This window comes from Equus asinus, chromosome 7 (genome assembly GCF_041296235.1).
Source record: "Equus asinus isolate D_3611 breed Donkey chromosome 7, EquAss-T2T_v2, whole genome shotgun sequence".
Taxonomy (NCBI): domain Eukaryota; kingdom Metazoa; phylum Chordata; class Mammalia; order Perissodactyla; family Equidae; genus Equus; species Equus asinus.
Window position 1 is genome coordinate 36,746,987 of NC_091796.1, and position 26,972 is coordinate 36,773,958.

At 53.1% G+C, this 26,972-nt stretch overlaps 1 protein-coding gene and 1 long non-coding RNA gene across 51 annotated transcripts in view; one reads left to right on the plus strand and one right to left on the minus strand.

The window, feature by feature from the left end:
* Positions 1–25,909, plus strand: part of CELF4 (CUGBP Elav-like family member 4) — a 304,371-nt gene extending 278,462 nt beyond the window's left edge. For 6 of the 50 annotated variants that reach the window (XM_044774628.2, XM_044774621.2, XM_044774620.2 and 3 more), the window contains exons 9-13: positions 3,732–3,797; positions 5,386–5,469; positions 10,561–10,644; positions 16,064–16,235; positions 24,854–25,909. In XM_044774628.2, coding sequence (XP_044630563.1) covers positions 3,732–3,797; positions 5,386–5,469; positions 10,561–10,644; positions 16,064–16,191 — 362 coding nt within the window. In that variant the 3' untranslated portion in view covers positions 16,192–16,235; positions 24,854–25,909. Of the gene's footprint in view, positions 1–3,731; positions 3,798–5,385; positions 5,470–10,560; positions 10,705–16,063; positions 16,236–22,792; positions 22,881–24,853 lie in introns of those variants that run through there. The other 44 variants (XM_044774635.2, XM_044774634.2, XM_044774643.2 and 41 more) reach the window with 17 other exon arrangements.
* On the minus strand, positions 2,941–16,963 carry LOC139045652 (uncharacterized). The gene is made up of 3 exons (XR_011504449.1): positions 16,846–16,963; positions 7,817–8,102; positions 2,941–3,166 (listed from the first exon to the last, which is right to left on the minus strand). It is a non-coding gene; the product is annotated as an uncharacterized lncRNA (long non-coding RNA).
* Positions 25,910–26,972: the final 1,063 nt, after the last annotated feature.

Below are 26,972 nucleotides of genomic sequence, written 5' to 3' on the forward strand. Positions count from 1 at the left end.
TAAAATAGGGAACGTGTGGCTCCTGCCCTCTGTTTGTCCTTGGTGGGACCCCAAATGTGATCATGGAGAGCCAGCCTCCTGCCCTCCCAAGAGCCCCTGGTGGGAGAGAAGAAACCAAATTCCCATACTTGGGCAGGTGTCAGTCTGACAGGTGAGAAAGAACTCCATTCCTAGGGCTCCCTCAGGGGAGAAAAGAGAATAGGTGCAGTGTACAACCAGGTAGAGAGGCTAGTGACTGGAAATTAATTGAGAGTGAATTTGACCCATTATAAGTGAAAGCATAGAAACTAAAAGAATAATCATTTAGTGTTAAGTATGAAAAGACTCTTTGGGGAAAGAAGGGGAGGTATGTAGATTGGCATTCTGGCTAATACATACCAGTTCAGTCCCTTGGTACACACAGAACCCTGGTCAGCACTTTGGACAGCGGGTCAGAACCTCGGACAGCTCCTGGGTCCTACTTTCCTGAATTCCGGCGCAAAGAAGATCCAGGAGGGCTGTTCCTGATTAACTTTGTTCCTCTTATACTTAGTAGTTCTCCTGTGGTGAGAGTGTCCAGTTGGCTTGAAGCAGCTCCTCTCTCTGGTCCTGAGGAAGGACTGACATTAGAGCAGACTAACAAGGGGCAAAAGCCCTAGAGTAGACGAGCAAGGGGCAGTGTAATAGAGATGTAAAGAGTGCTGACCTCCTTCCTGGAGGGCAGATGACAAGGTTATGGAGTCCCATAAGTACTAGTAAGTGTCCAGTCTGTGCTAGATGAAAGGGGGGCCCAAGAAGGAGGGCAGGACATGGGCTCATCACCTGGGAGGTCAAAGTCCAGTCAGGAACACAGTACACATTGACAGAATGTTGAGACCATAAAGCAGAATGAGTCTGATCAAGAGTCAATGTTTGCCGATTTGAGATGCTAAAGGATTCAAATAAAGGGAGAGTTCTGTAAGCTGAAGAAGCCCACAGAGCTTCCCTGAGGAGGAGGCTCAGATTGGACTTTAACAGATGGGTAGGAATTGGAGAGGTGAGGATGAACAATGTGGAGTAACTGTCCTGGAAGCCCAGAGGCAGGAGGGGCCTGCCTGACAGGGGCAGGAGGTGGTAAGGAGGTTGGCTCAAGTAGGGCAGAGGAGGTCAGGCTGGGGTAGATCAGCAGGCAGGGCTGGGGGCAAAGTTGTGCTCCCTACGCTGGTTGTGCATCAGAATCCAACGTGTGGCTTTGTAAAACCACAAAAGCCAAGAGATTCTGATTTCAGTGTCTGGAGTAAGACCCAGACATCCAGAGAATATAAAAGTTCCACCAGCAGCAGAGTACAAGGTCACTGTGCTAGAGGGTAATAGAGGAGAATTTCCTGACTTTGAACTTGGAGTTGTCCTTGATCCCATCCCAGTGCTTATCCTGAAACTCACCCCTCAGTGCCTAGAGAAGAGACCAGAGAAGCCTAGAGAGTGAAGTGGCAGGGCATGGAGGATCTGGAGCGTTGTTTAAGGATGAAGACTCCAGGCTGGCAAGGGAGGCAGGGGAGGGGCTTGGCAAGCTGGAGGTGGGAGAGATCCCACCACTCTCAGCTTCCTGGGCTCCTCCTCCCTCAGGTTCATGGGCTGGGAGATACAGTTGCCACCACATCTGGGTGGTTTCATTTCCCCCCTCCTCCCTGCCCACAAGCCCATCTGGATCTCTGGATTTTGACAAACCTGCTCCTTCCCCACCTCCACCAGCATCTGTGAGCTGTTTCCCTCATGGAATTTGGAAATGTTTCTCTCCCCCATTTGTAACAATCTGCCACATCCCATAAACAATTCCCTGCCAGAGCAGGAGGGAGGGATGGAGGGAAGGAGAGGAGAAAAGTAGTACATTAAAAAAATTAATTTACCGTCTTTAAATGCGGAGTTTGGAGCCGCTGTAATGAACGAGATCCTTCAAAATGTTCACTCTTTGGCAGTTACTAATGAGGTCATTAAGCAGAGAATTAGAGAGGGGCTTTAGAAATGCTTTTCTCCACTTCCTAGCCCAAGGTAGCTTCTCTGTTCTCCTATCTTCCTCGAGATCAGGGTGGAAGCACACAGTGTGGCCTTTACTGCCACATCACACCCCTGAAGGACCATTCATTCATTCCTTATGTCGCAGTATTTGCTGAGTCCTTGCTATGATCATGGCATTGCACTGGGGGGCTGTCATGGAAGTTGTGCAGGTTATATTTTGCACAGGGCACCAAACTGTGTGCCCAGAAGAAGAGACACCTTTTTCTAATCTGGATAAAGGCACTATGTGGGCAAGCAGCTAGGAAGACCAAGAGGACAAGCTAGACATGGCTCTCCCTCCAGAGAGCTGAGGCTGGCAAGGGGAGTCAGGCAGAGGGAGCAGGAGGGACGAGGAGATCACCCCTCCAAGCACCACAACTACCTCAGCACTGGGAGCCCCAGGCTCCACCATGGGGGAAATATAGGGATAGGCTTATGTTCTGGGGCAGCCCCAGGCAGAAAGAGGTCTGCATCCTGACCCATCTTCAGCTGCCCAGCTCCCCTGCTGCCGTCCACATTGTCTCTCAGGACCTCTGCCCTAGGATTTTCCCTTGGCTCCCCTGAGGCCCAAGTGCTATTGTTCTAATGGAATTTGACTGAGAGATTCAGGGAAGAGCTCAGAAGGGAAGTTTGAGAATTCTTCCTGGTCTACAGGCCCCAAAGCCTGGCACTGCCAGTTAACGTGGCTGGCCTGGGTCACCAGGCACATAAGCTCAGATGGTTTTCTTCCTGCCTCTCTGTGTTATTGAGTCTGCCCCAAACATACTGAGGCTGGATCTGTCTCCACCCACCTCCCTGAGCCTCCAAGGCCAGCCCACTCCCATGTCAGCATGACTGGCTTTGGTCACCATGGATAGTGCCCACCATGGGTCCATGCTCCTGGCTTTTGCCCACAGCTTCTGCAGAGACAACAAAGGCCACAGAAATCAACCAAGGCTTTTCTCCAGTCCAGTTGCCCCAAGTTTCTTGCCAAAGTATCAGTCCAAGGGTCCTCTCCCCACACCAGGCAGTAGACATCCCAGAGTCATGAGATCAGGTGGAAGGAAGGTCCTTGTTCTTCTGGTTCTTCAGTGTCCGTGGGGCAGACCTCATTTGTGTGGCCAGTCCCTGCTGAGAGTGTCTCAGCCATGGCTCCATGCCCTGTGCAAAATCCCTAAGAATAAAGGAGAGGTCCCTCTGTTTAAGCAGGCATGGCTGGCCCAGGAGACAGAGTGACAGGTGAGGCCTCCCTTGCCCTTTTTTCACCCCAGCTGGGACTGCCTCTGACTTCTGCTGGAGATAAGTGAGGATGAGACCACCCTCCTGACAGCCTCTAGCCCCCTTGCCTGATTTCCCATAGCCCTTCTCCAGGCCGAGTCCCTCATGTATCTCCCCACCAAGGCCCTCATGGTCAAGCCCTCCTCTGGCATCTTCTTCCAAACCCTTCACTGCCTTCTGCATGAACCGCCCATCCCACCTCACCCTAGGCCGACTGCAGCCTGCATCCCTCAGCCAGAGTAGGCAACCTTCTCCCCTACTAAGGGCCCTGGGCTGGGGAAGGGGGAACCCCAGCAGGGTCCAGGCGCTCAGGGTTCCTGCTTCAGCTGTTCTGTCCCAGGGCAAACACTACAATGGCTGGGAGGGGTGATGAAGCCACAATGTCATCTCCATGGGCATGGTTAGGGAGGAGCTGGTTTGGGTGGATGTGGCTGACCTCTGTCCCCTTGGTTCCCCTGCAGCGCAGAGCCCCACCGCCGCGGACCCCCTGCAGCAGGCCTACGCCGGAGTGCAGCAGTATGCAGGTCGTTAGTATCCGCACGTCCCCGTGGCTCTCCCCCAGCTGCGTGCATCTCCCCACGCCCCACCCCAGGCCTGGGCCCAGCACTGTGTGGGAGGGCGGAGGAGGGAGGGAATGGCAGGGAGCTGCGGTGGAAGGAGGGAGGGCTATATTGGTGGAGACCCCTGTTCGGGCTGCCTCTCTCTGTGCAGCACCCCAGCATTCAGGGAGAGTTTTCCCATCATGGCAGGGTGGCCTTACTGTGGTGGGTGGTCAGAACTTCAGACGAGCTGGTGAGCTAGGCTGAAGCTTTGACCTCATTGGGCAGTTACTCATCTTTGAGGCCAGATTTCCCTTCCCCATGGTATTGCCAGGGCCGGTTTGTCCAGGATCCCCCAAGCCACATCACAGCACTGGGGGTGAGGCCAGAGCTAGGGTGCTGCCCATCACAGTGCACAGTCACTGGCCCAGGAAGCATAAATGCCTGGGTTTGAGGGCAGGAGAGACCTGGAAGAGAAGCACTTTCCACCATCACCACCCCCCCAGCCATACACAGGTAGCAGGAGTGAGGCTCAAGTGAGGATGACTGGGGACAAGGGAGGATAGAAAAAAGAGGTAGAAAAAAGGAGAGGCAAGAAGAGAGACCCAGGGCGAGCAGATGGCCTGGAGTCACTGAGTGGGAAGGTGATGAGCCACTTTAGGAAGCCTAAGGCAAGCTGTCAGTTATGCTTGTCTCTCTCCCACTCGTAGGCTGGGCAACAACACACGCACACACTACACACACCTATAATCATCCCATCCCAGCTAGTGTTCTGCTCTCTGGCTCGGTCAGGTCCCTCCTCAGTGTGTTTAGAAGAGCCAGCAATGTCTGCCCTGAAAGCGATGGGGCTGCTTGACAACTTGGGGACCCAGGTGAAGCTGGACTCTCCCATCTGGAACCCAGGGGAAACTCTCTCTCTCACCTCCTGGGCTCCCCTAAGCTCTGACCTCAGGTCCTGCCGCTTTGGGAGCCAAACCAGGCTAAGGAGGGGGCTGCCTATTCCTGTCCTACCTCTGACCCTTTCCAATTACATACAGGAAGCATCAGCTTTGTCCAGATCTGTCCTGGGGACCACCCCCTGGCAGGATCCCAGAGGCCAACCTCACACCTAGGGTGGCTCCCCACCTCCCACACAGGCATCATCTGAGTGGGAGTGAGGGCATGTCAACCAGAGTCGGCGTGGCTCAGAGAAGGGGGAAACCTTCTTGTGGCTTCCAGGTGGTGTGGAGTGATCTTGTCCATGGCATTCTGATGCTTTTGATTATCTTTATTGTATATTATCCACACATGTGGGTTTTCCATTGTTTCAAATTAAACTCGCCTCTCCCCATGCGTGCATGTGTGCACCCACACGCACACACATACACAGCCCTCTAATCTTCCCTGGGCCGCTTCTCCTTCATTACTCCTAAAAGCTGGCTTTGTTGTAAGTGGCTGAGCTGAAATGCAATTTTTGGCTAGTCTGCTTTTGCTGCTCAACACTGAAATTTCTCTCTTTCTTCCTGCCTCTTACCCTGTTTCTCTCCATGTCACTGTCACCGTCTCTTGCTCTTGCCTCTTCTCTCTGGTCCTCCAGCAGCCGCCTACCCTGCTGCCTATGGTCAGATAAGCCAGGCCTTTCCTCAGCCACCTCCAATGATCCCCCAGCAACAGAGAGAAGGTGAGTCTGCAAGGCGGGCCTCCTGGGCCCCGCCCCACCCCCTTCTCTCCCCAAAGAGGCCGTTCACCTGGGCCTTTGGCTGGGTGTTTTGTTGGAAAGGTGACCACGTTTGTGTGTTGTATGGAGGGTGATAGAGGTCTGCAGGGTTGTGAGATGTGGCACTCTCCTGTCCAAGGACCAAGGGATGCTTCTCGTGGGCAGCTCTGTGCACCTGAGTGGTGGGAGATCAGGAAGGTGGGGCCCTAGAGGAAGTGGGGTCCAGGAACCCAAGACTCCCCCCTCACTCATGGGCAGGATTTGGCCAGTGGAGAGGAAGGGGAGAAGTGGGAATCCTTGTGGCTGGGGGAGGGAGGGCAGTGGGGGGACCATTTCATTGTGGACAGAAGTTGTACCCTCTGGGTGACCAGGAGAGACAGCTGGAGCTCCCAGGGCAGGACTCCATGGCAGGTAAGGGGATGGGAGAGCCCCAGTGCAGGCCTCATGGAAGGAGGGCATCCTGGAAAGCCACATCCAGAGGCCCTGGTGTGAACAGGGCAGGGCAGGCAAGGCCAGTGGGGCTCAGGAGGCGGGGACTTCGAACAGACCCTCAATGTCTTCCCATCCCAGAGCCTAGAGACCCACAGGAGCTACTTAAACAAGTCCACCCTTGGGGACTCTGTGGGCCTGAGAGAGCTCAGTTTGAAGGGCCAGGAACACTAACAAGGTCCTGTCCTCCCCACCCCCATGGAAAGGGTCACCCTGCCAGTGAGGCCACCCCATCTGCCCCAGTAGCCTGCCTGGTCAGGAGGTTCCAGCGGTCTCCAAATGGTTGGCTTTAGCTGCAGCAGACCGTCTGGAGCCATGAAATGTGGATTAGTCCTGGAAGGAGCCCTGAAGGTCTGCTAGTCCAAATCCCTTTGGTTAGACAGGCTCTGAACAGGCCCCAGTGCCTGGACAGCTGAAGGTCTGGGCTTTGAAGCAAACCCCTCTGTGTCTGACTCCCAGCTCAGCCACCTCCTCCCCTCTCAGCCTCTTCCGTAAGATGAGGACAGTGGTGGTTATTCCCTAGAGGGGTGTGAAGGTCGAACTAGCTCTAGTCTGCCTTCCAAACTCCAGCAGTTGCCTCTGGATTTCTCGCTGTGCACACAACCCTTCCTTCACTAAATTGTCATCCTCTCCAAAGTTGTACCTGAGACGTACCTCCCCAGTTTACAAGCACTGGGCAGCTCCTGAGATCTGCATCATCAGATCTCCTCTCGCCCAGGAGAGCCAAGCTACAGGAGCCCAGAGGGGTACACATTGGGGCCCCCTGCCCACACTCTGCACTCATGCCCTGCTGAGCTCTGAGTGACATCTGGACACACCATGGGTGAAAATGGGGTGAGGGTGGTCCATCAGCCCTGCTGCCACCAGAGGGTGCCCTCACTGGAACCTGCCCTGCCCCTGTCCTTCTGCTCCCCAGGCCAAGCCTTCCAGCGCCACTTGAGTCAGATCAGAGCCGCAAGGGGTGGAGTCCTGGAGTCCCAGTGTGGCCAGTCCTGGGCCCAGAATAGAGAGCTGTGCCTAAAGGCCCTACTCCTGTTGTCACCACCCTCTGGCTTCAGGCTGACTCACCCTCACCCTGTAGTCAGCACCCTGCATCACTCTGGGCTGTGGGCTCCAGGGTCTCTAAACCCTGCTATGCACATGCACAGCTGCAGGTCATTGCTGCTGTGACCAACACACACAACAGCTCCTACCTGGTCTTAAACTCAGGTCCTCCATCTGTTCCTTGTCCCGCCCCCCACTCACACTCGGCCCCACCCCAGGTGTCTAGCTTTGAACTCCTTCTCATACTTTCTCCCCATCTCTGAGCAGCTTCAGCTCCCCCTACCCCTGTGCCCTGCTCCCTAGGCCAGACCCTCTGTGGCCAGTCTCCACTCCAGCCTCCCTCAGGAGGAGGGATCTCCTACTGTTGTCTCCATTCTCCTTAAATGTGGTGCACAGGATGAGCCACTGTTGGGGAGCAGAGCATGGGGAGCGGGGGCATGAACCTGGATGTGTTCAGAACCACTCTCTATACAAGGGCAAGCTCATGGTGCTGGGAATGGGGTTGCTGGGGAAGGTTTCGGGGGCTCTGAAGGATGAGGTCTTCAGCATATAGAGAGGGGGAGACAGGCATTCGAGGCAGGGAGAACAGCAGGTGCAAAGGCATGGGTGCTGCCAAGTATGAGGTGAGCCTGGGGACAGGGGGAGACGGGGAGACAGGTTGAAGGTGGGTTGGAACCAGACCAAAGCCATGTCCACAGTGTTGCATGAGGCATGCACGAGAAAGAAGGCTGTGTTCCTCCAGCCATGCCTGTGGTTGGCCTCTTTCCATCACGCTTACCTCCCCCGTGCCAGGCCATTGAAATACCAGGACATGCTGGTTGCTGGGGAGGGCCCTCCTTCCAGCTCCTTGTCTTTGAGTTAAGCCTGAAAACCATCAGATGCCTGAATCCCCAGAGCCTGTCTGCCCCACAGCTGGGCTGAGGTTACTCTGCCAGGGGCTGCTGTGTGGCCAGGGTGGTTGCCTTCTGTCTCTGGAGCTCTGTGTCACCATTTCTCAGAAGGCTGGGTTGGACCAGATGGTTCTCCTAGGTCCTCCCGGTCATACCATCTGGATGCTCTGTAATCTGTGAACGAAGGAACACAGTGAGTGGTCACGGTAGCTGGAGCAAGACAAGGTGTAGGCTCACTGTTGAGGGGTGAGGGGCAGGGGCTAGGCTGGGGTTAGGAAAGCCGTCCCTGTGGGGCTCAGCCACAGACCATGCTGATGGGACTGAGCCTACAGGCCCTGCCCTCGAAGGCTCCTTGTCTTTTTAAGAACAGATATAACATCCACACAAAACAACTTGCAGAACTTGAACTTGGAGTAAGGGCCCCAAGTTCAAGTCAGGGGTCAGCATGGGGTGGAGCGGTCAGGGAAGCCGGGAAGAATGAGGATGGGAGGAAGAGGGAAGGCACGTGCTTGTTGTGGGGTGGGGCAGGAAGACTAGAGAAGGCAAATGCCTGTGCCCCTGAAGAGCGCCCCATCTGATTGGAGAGAAAAGCTCTCAGACATAAAGGAGAAAGAGCCTCAGACCACAGAGTATGGAGTATGAGCTCAGGGAACACCGTAAGGGAGAGGGTGTGGGGAGTATCTGGGTGGGAGTCCTGGAGAAGGTGTGGCTTACATGAGGCCTTGAAGCTGGTTCCTGCCCCAAGGCGACTCACATCTAGCTGGGACCATCAATGGACACATTCACTGGGCATGAACCAGTGAGAACGTGGCATGGTTGGAGGGGTCAGGGTGAAGGGAGGGCCACCAGAGCTTGGAGGATCCAGCTCTGGGCACCCCTGGAAGTGGGTGAGGGAGCACGCTTTGCGCCGGTCCTGAATGTGCCGTCAGCTGGCAGTTTGCCTGGGAGACAGCAGACCAGGGAGGGGAGGCCAGAGGCTGGGGGTGGGCAGATGACCGAGGGGATGAGCGGCTCAGAGGGCAGCTCTGGTGATCTATCGCTGTGTACCTCAAGCGGGTGGAGATAGAAGGAGGGAGGGAGAAAGGAGGAGAGCTGGAGGGGAGAAGAGAGGAAGACGGACAGAAACTCCAGAGGGAGCTCTTTGTTCCAGAACTGGGTTATCTGGCAGAGAACCTAACAGTTGGTTCTGGCCGTGACAGCCACATAGCAGCCCATATGGGTGCCTTACGGCCTCCACTTTTAAGCTCCTGCTTGGTTTGCACCAGCCTGTGATCAGAACCTCAGTTCTTACACAGCTCTAGCAAATGCTGCTGTTGCCTCTGCGTGTCCTCCATAGGTTGGAAACGATCAGTGAAATGACCACGCTTTAAAAAGTTAAATTACATGTGGTTTACTCTGTTTAACACGGCAGGAAATAGATGGAGCATTTTAGAGAGATTTCCATTCCAAAGAGTTAAAATTGAGATTTTGGTCATTTAAAAAGAAAAATGTAATCCTTTCAGCTTCTGGAAATTTCAGACGTCTAAAGGCCTCAACAGTGTTCAGGGTTTCCGGGGCACTGAGATTTATGATAGACAGTTAAGGAGAAAGGAGAGCACAGACAATGGAGGCAGAAGGCCTGGGTTCATAGCCTGGCTCTGCCCTCTACTAGCTGTGTGACTTTTGGCAGGTGACTTAACCTCTCTGAACCTCAGTTTCCTCATCTGTGAGGTGGGGATGACGATAGTATTTGCCTCATAGGTCTGTTGTGAGGATTAAGTAAATTAACGTACATATAAAGTGCTTAGAACAGCCTGACATGTTGTTCATGCATAGAAGTGGCAGGGCTGTCACTGTTTAGTGCAATGGGGAGTCTTTCATGTAATAAGGTTCTCAGGTACCCTGGCTAATTGCGAAGCCTTGTTGAAGCCCCTCCTGCGCACCTAGCCCACTGGAGGAGGCAGGATAAATCTTGGTTTCTGCCTTCAAGACCAGGGCTGAGTTTAAGGTTCCGGGGCAGGGGGGAGTGGGACCATGGGGACCAGATGGGAAGGAGTGGCTGCAGGCCAGGGAGGAGCCTGGGCCAAACCCACCACCCCATGGAGATTCCGGGCCCCAGAATCCCAGGTGGGGCCTGCCTGCAAGAGGTGAAGTGAAGCTTGTCACCTGGCCCCAACAGCACAGGCCTGCTGCCCCAGGGCACTTCCCTCTGACCTCCGCTGAGCCGGGGCTGGGCAGGAGGGAGGCCCAGCAGGCCCTCCTGGGTCTCCCCAGCCCTGCCTCTCCTTAGCACCTCATTTCCACGACTGATCAGGCCTCGGCAAGTTCCCCCCATCACTCATCAACTCCGCCCGTGGAGCCCCAGAGTTGCCAGGCACCCTGTTACTAATCCCTTTTGCAGAAAAGGTGACTGAGGCACAGAGAGGTTCAGTGACTTCCCCAAGGGCAGAGCAGAGTCCAGAGCTCAGACTGGGGCCTCAGCAGCCCCCACTATTTTGTGGCCGCCTTTGGATCTTGGATGAGACCCTCCCTCCTAACCTCGCCCCCACCCCTCCCTGCTGCCGCTGCCTAACTCGCTCACCTCTCCTCTGTCTCTCTCTTCCCCCACCCTGCCATCCCTCCTCCCCCGCCCCACCCCCTCCCCTCACCGCAGGGCCCGAGGGCTGTAACCTGTTCATCTACCATCTGCCCCAGGAGTTTGGGGACGCTGAGCTGATGCAGATGTTCCTCCCTTTCGGTAATGTCATCTCCTCGAAAGTGTTTGTGGATCGGGCGACTAACCAAAGTAAATGCTTTGGTGGGTAAAGATAACAAACCAACTAGCTTCACCTAGGACAGGGTGGTGCTCGCACCAATTTACCGGTGTCCAACTGCGTTTAACCTGCTCCTTCACATCGCCCCTCCCCCTGCAGGTGCTCCCTGTGGCCCAGCCTCCAGTCTCCATCTCTCACCCCTCTTCTCTCTACTACTGTTCTTTTGGCTTCTAGGCTTTTTCTGCCTACCCCCACCCAGCTCCCCATTTCCCTCTCCCAGTCCAGGAGATAGGTTCCCCTTCCAGCCAAAAAGTCCAATTCCCACCGAGGGGAGAAGGGGGAACAGCCTCCTTGGGCAGGGGTGGGAGGAGGGGCAGAGAGCAGAGCCTAGCAACACCCGTTATCCCAGCAGCCCTCTCCTCTCTCATCAAAGTGGCCCCCGGGTGAAAGCTGAGCATGATCCTTGGGGTGAGGGGGGTCTGTCCAGCTGAGGCCCCTACCCTGCCCACCCCTTGGCCTCCTCTGTCCACCTCTCTGTCCTGCCCCCGCCCCCCTTCTTGGTCTACCCTGCTCTTTGCTCCCCTCCTGCCATCCAATGACCCCTCCTTCTTCCACCCACCCCCCCCACAGGCCACCAGAGCTGCATTGTTGAGGAGTCAGGAGGAGGAAAATAGTCCCTGCCCTCAGGAAGCCTCAGGTCTGAGTGTAGATGAAAATCACCCTACTTAACAGCAGTGAAATGTGCGAGGCACCAAGTAATAGTGTAATGAGAAAGGCAGGTGGATGTAAATAAGGGAAGGGGAGGGAGTTCCAGGTGGGGAGAATAGAATAGACCAGAGCATGGGGCTGGATGAGGAGTCAAGGGACAGTGAGTGAGGAAGCAGGAGGCTCTGGCGAGAAAGGAGAGTTCAGGGGACGCCACCTGTAAGGGAGGGTCTGTGCTGGGGAGGGCTTTGACTTCAGATGAGCATGTTTCATGTGATATGGTAGGCAGTGGAAGATGGTGGGAGGTGCTTGAGCTGAGAATAATAGAACAAAGATACAGCTTTCAGGAAATTTCCCTGGTGGCTGGGTCTTAGATGGGAGAGGGAGGATGTGGGAGGATCTAGGAGTATAATTTTAGAGGAAATATAGGACGCCCAGTTAAATTTGAACTTCAGATAAACAATGGATGCATTTTTAGTATAAGTATATCCCAAATGTCACATGCACTAGGCCAATGTAATATTTGGGATATACTTATACTAAAAAAGTATTCATTGTTTTTTGGAAATTCCAATTTAGTGGGGCATTCTCTGCTTTGATTTGCTTCAGACCTCCTGGAACCCCACCTCATCCCCACACCTCCCCCCTCCACTCTTCCTTAGCCTCTCCTACATCCTCTTCTGTCTCTGTCAGCACTTCCTTCTGGGGCCAGAGGTCCTCATGATTCCCCAGGATTGAGGAGTCCAGTCCCCAGAGAGCCTCACACAGAACCAGAGCTGAGTCTGCCAGAAGCTCAGGATCTCCAGGTTGACCCCCAGATTCTGGGGCTGTGAGGATAGAGTAGGAGCCTTCATTGGCCAGGGAATGCAGGACACAGCCTGAGGGTGGTGGAGGGGAGAAGAGACAAGAGTGTAGAAGCATCAGGCAACACATGTTAAGGAGATTCCAGTTTGGAGACCAACTTTCCAGAACCATGAAGGGCTTAAGGTTCTAGAGCATGTTCCCCAAAGCAGTCAAGACCTTTGCACCACTGTCCCTCTCCCTCTGGCAGCTGCCACAGGAAATGTGTGCTACTTCAGTGGCATAGAGTTGCCAGCAGCGCATTTCTCTTTGGCTGTGGCAAAACAAGGCAAAGGAAAAGACAGGGTTACACCCTCCACTGTTTGGTATTTCTCCTGGTGAACTACAGTTACATATGTGAAAACAACAAACTGGAAAGGATGTTGCACCTGCTCTTTAAGTAAGCCTCAGATGTTACAGAAATCAGAGGAAAATTGCTAAGAGCCCAGAATGCGCTGAGCACCTGGGCTAGAGCAGGCTTGGTCTGGTCTCTAGCCATACCCTCCATGCATTCGTGCTGTCCCTAGTTCCCTACCTTGGGAGCAGCTCAGCTTTTCAAAGGCATTTCCTTAGAGTCTGCCCCAAATGCTACCCTTGCCATTAGCCCATTTAAGTTCCCCAGGACCAAGATTTTTTTCCCTGCTTTTTCTGGAAATCATCCTCTGTATACCTCTACTCTGGCTCTTTCCTCTCTTCCCAAACAAACTTCTAGCACTAAACATCCACCAGGTTGAAAAAGGACGTGCTCCTGCCATGCTGGCCCGGCCCAGTGGTTCCTCCTTAAGCCTCCTGGGTTCTCTCACTCCCTCTGGCAGCGGAGCCTTCTGCAACTCTCCCAGAGGCCTTCCTGTGCAAAGGAACTCAACACTCACTCATGGGCAAGGCTTTTAACTCTCTGAGCCTCACTGTCCTCAGTTGTGAATGGGGGACTTGGGCAGTCATCCCTCAGGGATGCTGTGAGGGCTACATGAGATGGTGTATGTGACAGGCTTGGCCGGAGTGGACCCTCAGGACTGACCAGAGCCTCCTTTATTCCCAAAAGGAAGGACCATTTTTGCCACAAAATGGTCCTATATTGAAGTGAACCCCTCAAAGGCCCCACTCGCTCTTTATAAGCATAACCAGAATCTTCCAGAGGCCTTCGTGAGCGAACGTGCAGCACGAATCGTTCCTACGTTGGTTGGAAGGGCTGGAGGGACATGGGGAGGGCCTCCTACTCGTGCATCTTGCCGTGGTCCTGGAGGCAGGAACTTTCTCGGAGGTGGAAGGATGCAGGAGGGGGCTCTGGGAGAAGGAAGACAGCCCTGGAAACCTAAACATGGGAGATGGTGCCCAGAGTCCTGGTCCTGGGGTCCCCAGTCAGCGGGGGAGACGCTCCCTGCCCCGACTGCTAGCCAGTTAACAAAACTAGTTGGAGGAGAAAAATTCCCTTGAACCTGAATCCTTCCTAAACCCCTGGCTTCTGGAGACACTAAACTCTTCCACGAAGGCTGGGCTTCTTCCCTCCAGGACCTTAGTGACGCTCCTCCCTTGGTGACTCTCCCTCCCTTCACACCTTCCCATAGGCAGCACCTCCAGCCCCTTTTCTCTTTCTCCCGTCTCCTCCCTCCTTTGCTCACATTTGTTTCCTGCAAAAAGCGCCACCAAGTGCAGGTGAGGAGGCTGGTGGTGAGGTAGAGTTGGAGCTGATGGTGCTGGTGGGCAAGGGGAGGAGGGCGGGGTGTACCCTGTCACCCCCGGTGAGGCTATCTTGTCCTGGCAGGGAGAGAGGCTAGAAGTTCAAGCACCCTCCTGAATCTGGGGGAGAGCAGTGTAACAGACACGATTCATACATTTGAAAACCCGCTCTGCTCTGCTAACCACTCAACTGTGGTCTTCAGACACAGGGGTTGGTGGGGAGGGGTCGGGCTAGGAGGGGTGAGAGGAGGAGGTGCAAGGATGGCTCACATTAATCTCCAACCATGGATAATCCTAAGTCTTTCCTATCTGTTTTGGCATATGGATTTATACAGATGTCGCTTACGTTGTTCTGGGCATGGCTCTGACCACTTCCATCACTCACTTGCTCACTTGCACTTTTGAATACACTCACGTGCACGTCCACATACTCCTCCCCCGTATTTGATGGTGCATGGCTGCAAAGGAAAATGTGAGCAAAAGCAGGAAGGAGACAAGAGAAAAAGAAAAGAGGCTGGATGGAGACAGTGTCTGGGGTGGAGTTAAAAAGGGAGAAAGAGCCACCACATGGGCAGAGTGAGGGAGGGGTCGCAGACAGGCTGGATGTCCCAGAGAAGATTAGCTAAGAAAACAACTTCTACTTCAGCGGGGTCTGTATGTTTATCCCTTATATATCTAATGGCTATTTGTGGACACACACCCCAAATGAGGCATGTGTGCAGGATGGCCTGGGAACTTTGCCAAGCTTAGTTTCATAGATTTTTGCAGGATCTAAGTCCATTTTACAGGACAAAAAGCCTCTAAAGTCAAATAAATTACAGGAAATTCTAGGTTAAACAAAGCTATAAAGGTTTATTTACTGGAGAAGTTGGGGCGGGAGGGGGATGTTTTCACTTGTTAATATGCTTTGAAGGGTCCCAGAGGGGCCTGGCTATAAACCTGCTTGACGGGAGAAGCCCCTTGCTCAGGGAGCACCTATTAGGGGCATTTTGGGAAATGCTGATATAAAGTGTAAAAGGAGATGCATTCAGAGTTCCAAAACGAGGAATGGATGAACTTAGAGAACCTGATCCATCCCCACCTGGGAACTCCTTGTAAGGACTGACTGGGAGCCATAGATGGCTGGGATGTTGGGAGGGGCGACTGTGTGAAAAGCACTTCTGCAGTCCGTGGTACACGGAGAAGGCTCTCAACTAATTTTTACTAATAGTGTTAATTTGTGCTATTGTTGTTGCAATACTATTATTAGTATGAGGGGTTCATAGGGAACACATGGATTGGTGTGTGCTTAGACCAGGGCGAGAGCTCCTGCTCCTAGGGCTTGGAATTTTACTAAATAAGAGAGGTGCCGCCAGCCCCTGGGTGCGAGGCGGTGTGTTAATGCGACTCGGTCTGGATTTACCCCGGTGTCCCCAGGGAGCCCGGCTGGGGGCAGCCTCGGCAGGGCCCGGGAGGGAGCTGAGGGGCCGCGAGCACTGTCAGCCTCTGCCCTCCCCCGCGGCCAGGTGCCCTGGCGAGGGGGGCGGCCGCAACGATGGTGGAGAAGTTCTCTCCGAGGTGCCTGCCCTCCCTCCCCCTCGCACTGCTCTCTCTCCCCAGGCCGGCACCCCGTGCCCTCCCGCTGCCAGGCCCCCTCCTGTCAGGGAGGACAGTGTCCAATAAACTCCTCCACCCGCAGGTGTGTCCGCCCCCTCCCACCGAAGGAGAGGGCTGAGGTGCCGGGGCCGGCCGGGGTGGGGGGCGGGCGCCGCTCCGAGCCCCGCCGCGCCGCGGGCGCCCGGCCTCGGGGAATGGGCGCCGGGGCGAGCGGCGCCGGCGCCGCCCGAAGCCGAGACGGAGCGCAGGTCGCCGGAGGCCGAGCCTCGGAAATGCCCACCCCGGCGGGGCCGCACGCACGCGGGCTGGGCGGGCGCGAGGCCGGCCGGGGGCGGAGCCTGGAGCCTCGGAAACGCCCACCCCGGGCGGGGCCACACGCACGCGGGCTGGGGGCGCGAGGCCAGCCGGGGGCGGGGCCCGAGGGGAGGAGCCTTGAGGCCTGCCCCTGCCCGGAGGCGCGGCGGGAGCGCGGGGAGGGGCCGCCGCCGTCCGCCCTGCCCTCGGCCCGACCTTCTCCCCGCCCGCCCCGTCCCGGCCGGGGCGGCCCCGTGGAAACCCAGGCCCTCGTCCCTCGTGTCTCGCCAGGCTTCGTGAGCTTCGACAACCCGGCCAGCGCACAGACCGCCATCCAGGCCATGAACGGCTTCCAGATCGGCATGAAGAGGCTCAAGGTGCAGCTGAAGCGGCCCAAAGACGCCAATCGCCCGTACTGAGCGCCGGCGGGAGCGTCCCCCGGGGAAGACCAGGACTCGCACAGGTAACCGGGGGCGGCCGGGGCGCGGGGACGGGGGGCTGGGGAGGGACTCCGGACGGACCCGCCGCCTCCTCCGGCCTCCGTGGGCCGGACCCTCGCTGTGCCTTGGACCCGCTGCGCCCAGCTCGACCTGCCTGGTGCCCAGGAGACAGGCGCAGAGCTGCGGTGATCCCGGCAGAAGTGGGCATGGCCATTCCGCTGCCGCAGAGCCAAGAGAGGCAGGAGTGAGGGAACCGCTCTGCGAAGGTGGGGCGAGCCCTGGGCCTGCGCCTCCAGGTCTACACTGGCAATCCTGTTTGCCAGAAAACCCTGGGGTGAACAGATGGCAAGCTCAGGGCCGGGAGAGTTTGGGGGCGGTATGGGCTCTGCGGGGAGCTGTAGCCTTCTGCTGGGGCCTTCTCCCAGACTCCTTGGCTCTCCCCTCCCCAGCTCCCTGCCTGGAGGGCTGTGGCCTTTAGACTCTTGACCCCCTCATCCCCCCAGTCCCCATAGCTCAGTCTGGAGAGGAGGGACAGGACTTTTCAAAGGAAACTTTACCAAAAAAAAAAAACAAAACCCAACAGGATGGGACAGAAGCTGAGGAGGGTGATGGTGTAGCACTGGGGCCACTTACCCTGCCTGCTCTACAGAGGCCATGGTGCGTGGGCAGTTGTCACCTTTTCTTGCTCAGTCTGGGTCCTGCTTTGCAGCTGAAGACACATTCAGCCACTCCTCTTCCAGGCCACGTGTTCCCCTGGGTGAAGCGGCTTCCTGGGAGGAGGGGAGCTGGAGGGGGGCGATGTGCCAGGCCATCAAAAGTCCGCCTTCAGCCTGGGCTCCCCATTGCTGTGCACTCCTGCAGTCCCAGCTCATTCACAGGCCAGACGGGCTGCCCAGCCCTCTGTTCCTCCATTCCTTCAGCAGTGTTGGCTGCCAGGCACTGTTAGATCCTTGGGACTCAGCAGTAAGAGTGGTAAGCATCTGTCCTTAGCAGGAGAGACAGACAATAAACAATGACATATGATCAAAGAGGAAATTATATAGTGTGCCAGAATTGTTGGTTACAGTTAAATAGTGGGGTCAGGTTAGGCCTTGTTGAGAAAGTGACATTGGAGCAAAGACTTAAAGAAGGTGAGGCAGGGAGCCATGCCAGTGTCTGGAGGAGTGTGTACTCCCAGGGTCCAGGCTCCAGGGTGAGGGCGGGGTGGTGTGTTCCAGGAACAGCAGGAAGCCAAGGTGGCTGGAGGGGAGCAGGCATGGGGGGGAGTGGTGGGAGAGGAGATCCCAGAGGTGAGGAGGGCCACCTCCTGTGGGACCTGCAGGCCATTCTATGGACTTTGGCTGCTCCTCTGAAATGGGGGACTGCACAGGGGAGCCATCGGAGGGGTGTGAATAGAAAAGTGATGTGATTAACTCCCATTTCTGTGGGATCACTGGCTGCTGTATTAATAGATTCTCAGCCCAAAGCAGAGGTCTAGTGCACGGACCACTCACTTTAGGGTGACAGCAGTCCCATGTGGTATGAGGGAGTTAACTTCTAGATGTATTTTGAAGGCAGAGTCAAGGATGCTGTTCGTAATGAGTTAGAGGTGGGTGTGAGAGAAAGAGGAGTCAAGGATGACACCAGCTTTGACCCGAGTGACTGAAGAGCAGAGTTGTCATGACCCAAGATGAAGAGGGGTTGGGAGAAAGATCAGCCGTGTGAGAGTCAGGCATTTGAGCGGAGCTTCAGAGTCTGGAGTTTGGGAGGGAGGTCTCCAGTTTCCCAGTCTCTCCTCAAATCCCACCACTGCCAGCAGAACACCCTTTGTCCACCCGGGAGCAGCAGTGTTCACCTTTCACAAGGAGTGCTTGAGCCTCTACTCCCTGCAAGCCTGGAAAACCAAAACCCGCCTCTCATGCTTCCTGAGTTCCCACCCTGCCCATCTCTGGCTTGCGTGAAGTTGCATCCACACGTGTTCATTCAGGGTGCGGGCACTTCCTGTGCCAGGTGCTGGGTCACCATCCCGATTGGGTCACCATCCTGCCTCCGTGGAGCTTCTGGCTCTGTGCACACAGACACCAGGAGGCAGCCCGCAGATGGGTGCATTTCCATGGGAGGGGAGGGATGGTTCAGTGAAAGCAGCCCTTTCTGGACATAGAACACTTTTTCTTAACTAAGCTCAGCTCTGCCATGAAGGCGTGACCTGGGTCAAGGTGCTTCTCCTCCTGGGCTTCCATTTCTTCATTAATGAAACCAGGGTGTTGGAGTCATCAGAGGATTTTTAAGGAGAGGCATGCTCTAGGGTCATGGCCTGAGCTTCTTAGGGGCGCCTGTGGGTGTGTTTTGGGGCTCCCCCCAAAGCACCCTGTCTTAGCCTCCTAGAGCTCCATGCAACTAAAACCCAAGCAAGGATACAACCTCTAGGGCAGAGCAATTCCCAGGTGAAGAGGTGAGGAAGGCACAGTTGTTGTTTGAGATGTGAGGTAAGAAGTGGCCCTCAGGGTAGAACCAGCTGGCAGTCATCATTGGGGTGGGGACTTGAGAGGTTTAGAAAACAGAGTGGGTTCTTCCAGCTGGGAATACAGAGGCCAGGAAGATGGGAGCCACGGACTTCTGCACAGTGCTTACCATACCTGAGGCACAGTTCTTATAGGTAACAACTGCAAGACAGAACTCTGTGGTTGCCTCTCAGGTAGGTAGTGTAATTATTCCCATTTTACAGATTGAGCACAGAGAGGTTAAGTCACTTGCCCATCAGCTGCTGGGTGTAGAGCCATGATTTGAAGCCCAGGGTCTAGTTCCTGACTCTTAACCCCTTCAAGGAAGGAGAACCCTCACCGCAGCCCTCCTATCCCTCCTACCCCAGAGTGTCCTGACTATCAGAGGGCACTTGTCATGACATCTCACTTCTTTGGGGTTAGCCATCTGACTACCTCCTTCCTACTGAGCAGTCTTCTAAAAAACTGTAATGTGACATAACTCCTACAAGAGAGTTGACCTTTAATCTCCATTTAGGCAACATTTTAACAAATGGTAACTTTCAGGCTCCCCAACCCGAGACTGTCAGAGGCTGTCACTGAAAGGGGCTGCTAAGATCAGGGGCACGCTTGGGGACTGCAGTGAGAAGTGGCTGCTGTCAGGCTGCCAGTGAGGGAGGAGACAGCATGCACAGCAGCTAAAAACCTGCACGATTTCACAGGCCAGTAAAGGGTGTTTACAAATGATAAGTCCTCCGTCCTCAGACGGGAAGGGCTAGCCTGAGCAGGGGCTGAGGGACAAGCCATGGCTAGGAGCAAAGCTGCGACGGGGAGGGGGGTCTCAGGGCTGGGGCAGGCCACCCACAGTGGTGAAGGCTGCAGGGGCAGCAGGCCTGGTGGCCAAGTCAGAATGGAGAGTATAGGTCTGGGGAAGGAGAGGGGCCCTGGCGGGGCCCCCTGCTGGGAGGAGCCAGGTTGTGCCTTGGTTCCTTAAAGCGAGGCCCGGGGATCTGGCTGGGTCTTGGCATCTCCACGTCTCCTGAGAGTGTGGCTCTCTTTCCTCTAGGGCTTCCTGGCTTCCCTGCTGCCTCTGCTCCTCTGGCTGCTCCGGCTTGTTATCTTGTGCTAAGATGGGAGTTTCTCCAAGAAATCTTTACCAGGAAACTAAGAGGAAGGAAACAAAGGCAGGAAGAGTGGCAAAAATGCCCACATGGCCAGGTCCACAGCTAGCAGGCGGAATACCTGAGGCCCTTGTCCTACCGCCGAGCTGGCCAGCACACCCTGGGCCCCAGGCTGAGGGTGGGCTCGCAGACCCCTAGCATGTGCTTCTGCGGTTGGAGAACACACTTGGCAGCATGTCTCACTCCAGTGGGCGTCCCGTCCCTTCTGAGCCCTGGGCTTTGGCTCTGAGTGTGCTGTTGCACAATGTCTGCTCCAAGCTTGGCGGGCACGGGAGCTTCAGGTCTGACCGGTCCAGGGCTGCGTCATGGCTTTGGGCCTGGGCCTTCTCTGGCTTGAGCCCAGCTGTGTTTAGGACCTAGCATCTGAATTCGCTCAGCCTGACCATAATTTCCTCATCCATGTCTTGAGTTGGAGCTCCCAGGCTTGATTCAAGCTCCTCTACACTGGGCAGTGACCCTGCTGCCACCTCTAGGGCTGGGCTCTGTGAGGCTCTTCCAGAGGGTGGCCGGAAGGGGTCACCCCTGCAGGCAGAGGTGCAGCTGCTCCCTAAGGAAGAGAGTCATCAGCTGTGCACACGCAGATCCCTGGGGAGGCTCCTTAGGGGTGGAGTGAGTGTGAGAGTGTGTTTGTGTGTGGGGGGCCAAGCGCGTGTGAGAGAAGAGAGGTGTATGAGAAAGTTCGCTGGATGCACCTTTGAGGAGAGGCTGTGTGAAGCTCAGCCTTGAATCTCCAGCGCGCTGGACCGTGCCAGGTGCTGATGAGCAGTTGGAGGAAAGCTCGAGCGGGCCAAGGAGCATGGCGAAGTACAGAGGAGTGGGCGCCCGTGAGGTGCTCAGGAGTGGGGTGAAGCGGGAAGGAGGGGAGTGCCCAGGAGTCCCTTAGTTGCAGTTGCCGTAGCTGACACCTGATGGCACTGCCCATCTCAGTTCTTAGGCCTCTTCTCCCACCCAAAGGGACCTGCCAGTTGGATGTCTTGGGTGGGTCTTAGGGCTTTCTTCCAGGAGGGGTGAAAATGTAGGGGAGGGTGGCATGTCAGGACTTGGTGGGCAAGCGGTGGGCACTGGTCTGAGTGAGGGAGACCTGCTGTTGGAAGAGCAGGAACCCCACATGACGCGCAGGCAGGGCAGGGTCTGTGGAGGAAGAGGGGCTGCAAGCTCTTCTCTGAAGGCACAGCTGGAAGCTGGGTTTGGACTTAAAATAGAGTCACCTCTCAGCTGCTTTGCACCTTATCCACAGTGACATTTCACGATGCCAGGCTTCCCTTCCACACTCCCTTGAAGGAAACCACAAAGCTGAGAGTGGAGTTGGCTGCATGTAGAAGCTTGGTGGATTGGAAACCCTGCAGATAAAAATGGTGCCTAGGGTGGGGCACAGACCCTGGGGCTGCAGGGGAGCAGGAGCTGGGGAGCAAGCTCAAGCAAGGGTGACCATGAGGAAGGGGTGGAGCTGGGGACTCTCAAATCCTCGGGTGGGGGCAAAGAACTGTGCAGTGGTGAAGAGAGCAGGAGACGACTCAAGTGGAATAATTCAGTGATGGTTGACTGAGAGGGGAGCTCAGCCTCAACCACTTAGGGCTCCACCAGTAAAGAAGGGAGGTCAGAGCCTGCGAGCTGGGTCCCTCTGGAAAGCTGAACGTGGAGGGCTGTAGGGTATAAAGGGACGGAGAAGGAGGCGGCGGAATAGGGGTGGTCAGCAGAGCAAAAGTGACAGCGGCAGAGACCAGCGGCTAGGGCCATGGCATTCCCCTCTCTGGTGGACTGTCCTTGGTATTACCCATCCTGCAGGGTGCCCTACAGCCCTCCATGTGGTCTTTTCACAGGTCAGAGCTGCGGGGCTTCTAAAGGCTTCACATGCCCAGAAGCAGCCCCACTTAGGCCACATTGGGAGGGAAGCACAGGGTGTGAGGTGATCGTGAAGTGAAGCTGGTAGTGCCAAGGTGTGTTTCTAGAAGTCCAAGAATGCAGATGTGATTTACCCTAAGTCTCAAAACTAAACGTGTTCATTTTCTGAAGGTTCTGAGGAAAAAGGGTTGAGGCAGAGTGGAAGGGGAGAGGATCATAACATCGTGCAGTGGGTGCTCTTGGGGTGGAGACACCCTTCACTGGGGATGGTGGCCAAGGTGGGACCCGAAAGGGTGGGAGGGCTGAGTCGCTGTCGGTGTGGACCGTACTCTGACAGCAAAGTGTGTCATGGGTGGACCCCAGGGATACAGCAGTCACCTTAGCCAGCCTCTGACCTACCTGGCAAATCAGGGCCACCCTGACAGGCGCCCCCTGCTGGTCCACAGGCTGAAGCCACAGAAGGCTGGGAGGGTGAGGAGAGCTCAGCTCCTGGGGGAGAGAAAGAATCGAGGGTAATATAAAGCAGAGAGCGTGCTCCCTCATCTGCTTGCCGGCCATGGTGGCTTGAGGGGCTGTTTTATTTTTTTCTAGCCCCCTCACCAAACCACCCACGCCCCCCCTCCTCTTCCCGACGCATGATGGATGCCCTTAGTGGCCCTGTGTGAGGTTCTGCTACTGTTCACAGTGTATCATGTGTCTGCATAAACAACCGTGCGTGTGTGTATGTGTGTGTGTGCTGACGTGCCCATGTCGTTTGTCTGCCGGCTTCCTCCATCCTTTGAGTTCTTTTCAGTTCTTTTATGATTTGACTGCTGTTCTCTCATCAGAGCTTTTAGATTGATGCTGTGGTCTGTGCTGTATAAATATTTTTCCTTTTAATTTTGTTTTAACTTCTTCCTTGCCCTTCTTCACCCTCAACCCAACTCTCCCTGCCCTCCCACACTCCCGACCCCACCCGACCTGTCCCTGCCTCTTCCTTCCCCCTTGCCCACACTCTCTTGTCCTCTCTCTCTTTCTCTCTCTCTCTACATATATAAATATATATATATAAATCTTTTCTTCTTTTGTCATTCAATCAAATTCCAACAACCCAACCAGGGCCAGTCAAATCCACCACAGTCTCGCGCTGAGCTAGGAATAAAGTTCACGTAATCACATGAGAGTGGAGAAAACAGTCCCCCATCCGTAAGTTCAAATCAACTCAAAGTTCACAGTGTGACATGATGGCGTCATGTAACAAGGCTAAGAATCGGTTGCATGACAATTGCCGTCAAGTTTCGTGGAGGTGCTGTGATTGGAGCGTTTTTCTTGGATGTCGTATCAGTTGATGATTGGCCAGTCATGATCACACGTGCATTTTCTTGACTTTTGTGCTGCCACGATCTTTTTTGCTGTGCTCATTTTCGTTTCGTTCTTGGTGCTTGCAGTGGTTTTACTTTCTGTTGTTTGGTTTTTCTTGTTCAGCGTTTTTTATGCTTCTCTAGATGTCACATAGAGAAAAAAACAAAACAAAAGAATACAAAAATAGTAAAAATAAAGATGAATTCCTGAATTCTCGAACACGGGATCATTTAATGATGCAAACCATTATTTTTTTTTCTTAAAAATAAGGAAAACATCTAAAAAAATATCTTATGCGTGGTTGATTTCCTTGCACTTGAAAATATTGTGATTTTATTTTTTTCTAGAAATTTGGGGGCCTTTTTCAATTGACATTTTCCTAGGTCTGGTCTTTTTCCACTTAGGCTATTTTAAATCTCACTTCAAAAGGAAAAACAAAAACCAAAAAAATCTCTACAGTAACAGAATGATAAAAAAAAAAAAAAATTCTAAACCAAAAAACTAGAGCACAAAGCCAGAGGCTCTGAGAGAGAGCCCGGTAACAATTGTAAGGTTTGTATTGTAGCCGCTTCTGCTAAATTAAATGTGGGGAGGGGAGGCGGGCGACCGGGGGTTTGGGAGGGCTTTTCGGTTGGTTTGGAAAAAACAGTCCTGACAAAAGCAAAATGCACCTTTTTGTTTACAACTGAAAAAGGGTCCTTGACAAGTGTTTTTTAATTTTATTATTATTTTATTTGGTGTTGTAATTGTTTAGACTGCTGTGTACGGTTTGCTGTTTGTTGAATCAACAGTGTGAAAAACCTGCCAGCATGGATTGATACACGCATGACGTTGTCCCCTCAGTGGGGGCTTTGCAGTCCTAACTTTCTTGATGTAACCAGTCACCCCCATGTATAAGTGGAAGCTGCTTGCTAGAATGGAGATGAGTCTCATTTGTTAATTCACAATGATTAAGCATTCTCCTTCTGATTCTAGTCAGATCATGATTTTTTTCTTAAAAGCAAAATGAAACACCAAGAAGCCACCATTCAAAACGAAATCGAGAACTGTCTAATTTAATTAAGTTTGATGATTAAATCCGTCCCAACTTCTTTAGGTCCTCCCATCCCCTCTCTTGAGGTTCTGAATTTCCTCTAAATTCCCTGGCATGTATGAGAAAAATATTGTGTGTGTGTGTGTATGTGTGTATCTATGCATATACATACACACATATCCACGTATATCCACATATGTGCGGGTGAATATGTCCTACACATATATCCAGATATACATATATATACACAGCCTCGCAAATACTTACTGACCTTGGGAAAGAAGCAGTTGGCTGGAAACTGGGCAAGCATTCAACCAAATTCATGTCACGGATCTGTCTTCCTTCTTTTCCTTTAGCAGGGGAGGAGTGGGCTGGGCTGCTAGATTTTTGCTCTCTTGTTTGCTAGGCTTCTGTATACATATTGTATCTGGGCTCGACCCCTCAGAGATCAGTTTAATTATGAATTCATATCCCACAGTCCCAAATTCTTCCCTTGGATCTCGCCATCCTGCAATCCAGAAGTCTAAGGGAACCCAAATCGAGACCCTTCTCCCAACAACTAAATCTTCACCACAGGCCTCCCAGTGGTTTCTTACTCTGAATGGAAGAGTCAATTTCTTTTTTACGTATCATGATCATGACTAATTCTCATACTGGTCTCTCCCCTCCCTCCCGCCATCCCCCAGAGCTCCCACCCTACCCCCTGAGGCAGGTTCCTTTTGGTGTTTGGATGCATTTTGTGGTTCCTCTCTTGGCTTAATCAGCCCTGATTTTCTTCATTTTAGGGCAGGATGCTGAACGGGCTACATTAAAAAACAAACCTCTCTCTATATATATTTATAAATGAGAACTGTTGGATGACATCTTTGACATATCAGCCAATATCAATCAAGCTGAAGACTCCAGACACTTTCTGTGACTGTAACATTTCTTCAAGGAAAGTATAGCGTCTATGGAGTTCAGAGGGCATGTGTTTGGGGGAAAATATAAATATGACATAAAGAAGAAGAAGATGAAGAAAAATGAGGAAAAAAAAACACAAAAAAGGCAACTTTACAACAAAATAACTTGAGACCAGATGGGGAGGCTGAAGGGCTGGGACCTGGGAAGAGACGCTGCTCACCGATCCCGGGGCTTTTCCAGCCCGCGGGCGCCTGAGGCAGGCTGGGGCAAGCGGTGTGGTGGGGCCTGGTCCCCAGGGGGCGGCTGGGAGGCTGCCACTGAGCATCTCTATCTGTCATTCCTTTAGCTATTTAGGGACCAAAGGACCAAACTTTTTATTGCAGATGTGTAGCTCTATGTCAAATAGAGGGGGAATGGAGTTGACCCTCCTTCCTGCCTCATGGCTGTTCTTGAAACAGCTTAGAGCGATTCTATGAAAAATGTAATTAAAAAATTAAAAAAAAAACACAAAATAACAAAAACAAAAAAAAGGAAAAATAATGCTTCAATGCTTTTAAAACAGCAAGATAATAGTTCTTTGATACTTTGAGAGGCGCTTTGATTACCCTCATTCAAGTCTATGACACTTTCCTATGGTTTTCTGTATTATATGTCTGATGGAGCTGTTAAGATGAACAAATTGGTGGATATTTGGGGAAAGCAACAAAAATATTAAAACTAACTGTGAAGTGTGAGAAAACAAGGAGGGGAAAAAAGGGACTTACAAGGCAAGATAATTGTTGTGAAAGGTCTGTAAATGCTTCTAACTCTTCCCCCTCTTAAAATCATAATAGTTGTACAGAATTTTAAAAAGGAGAAGTTTAAAATACCTATATAATAGAAGAAAAATTAGAGGAAAGCAAAAAATAAAAAAAAATAAAAAAGGAAAAAAAAAAAACCTATAGAAGTTAGCGTTACTGCTAAAATCCCAGATGTTGTAGGACTGTACTTTTGTAGAGTTTAGACTGAGCATCAATCCCTTCTCCCTGCGAGTGCTGTCGGACGCCGTTGACCCCGAGGGCCAGGCCGGACTCGCCCACACCTGGGCCTCCTGGCTCCGCACCGCCGGTGGAGGCCGCGCCGTCGGCAGGAAGGCCCGCCGCTGCCGCCCTCGCCTCGCTTCGCTCGGGAGCTGCGCGCGCTCGCCCGCTCTCCGCAAGCCCTCGACACCTTCCGCTTCACTCGCCTTCCATGCTTGCTCCAGAGACTTTCCGGGCAAGGGAGACCTGGGAACTTTCATCTTCAAACGACTAAACAACACACACACACACAAAAACCTTAAACAAGAGAGAGAAAAATAAACAATCTTTGAAGAATTTCTGAAACTGTTTACAAGGAATTTTGAAAAACAGGGATGTTTAAATGATGCCGGCTCTGTTTTTCTGTAAATAAATTTGCATATTTTGTAGGACTTTTAATTGTAATGATAGAGAAAAAACAAGGAAAACTATTTAATGAAAGCACGATATTTATCTTTGGTAAATGACTTTAGAGCAGTTAAAAAAGACATTGCTTAAAAAAACTCAGAATCAGAAAAAACACTGAATTATTTAAGAACTCATATATTTTAAAGTATAACATATTTATTATAATTTATTTGCACCGTTGGGAAGACTTGCTTTGGCATTCTGCCTTGATACCCTCCTCTCATAGTCCAGGTCATCGGGAGGCCAGGGGGCTCTCGGACCTACCATTTTTTTCCTTTTTTGCTTTAGGAGAACAACTATCTGGTTCCTCTCAGGCCTTCTGCCTTTCCTTTCTTTCTGTCTATTTTGTTGGTTAATTATTATTTTTAAAATTTTCTTTTTCTTTCTCTTGGCTCCTCCTTTTAGGATGTCCAGATGTTGTAAAAAAAAAAAAAAAAAAAACAGCTGCAGTTCGGTAAAACTGCTCTTTTCACACTCAACTCCCTAAAACTCCTTGTAACCTTCTGTAACTATTGGATGACGCTTTCTCCAGCTT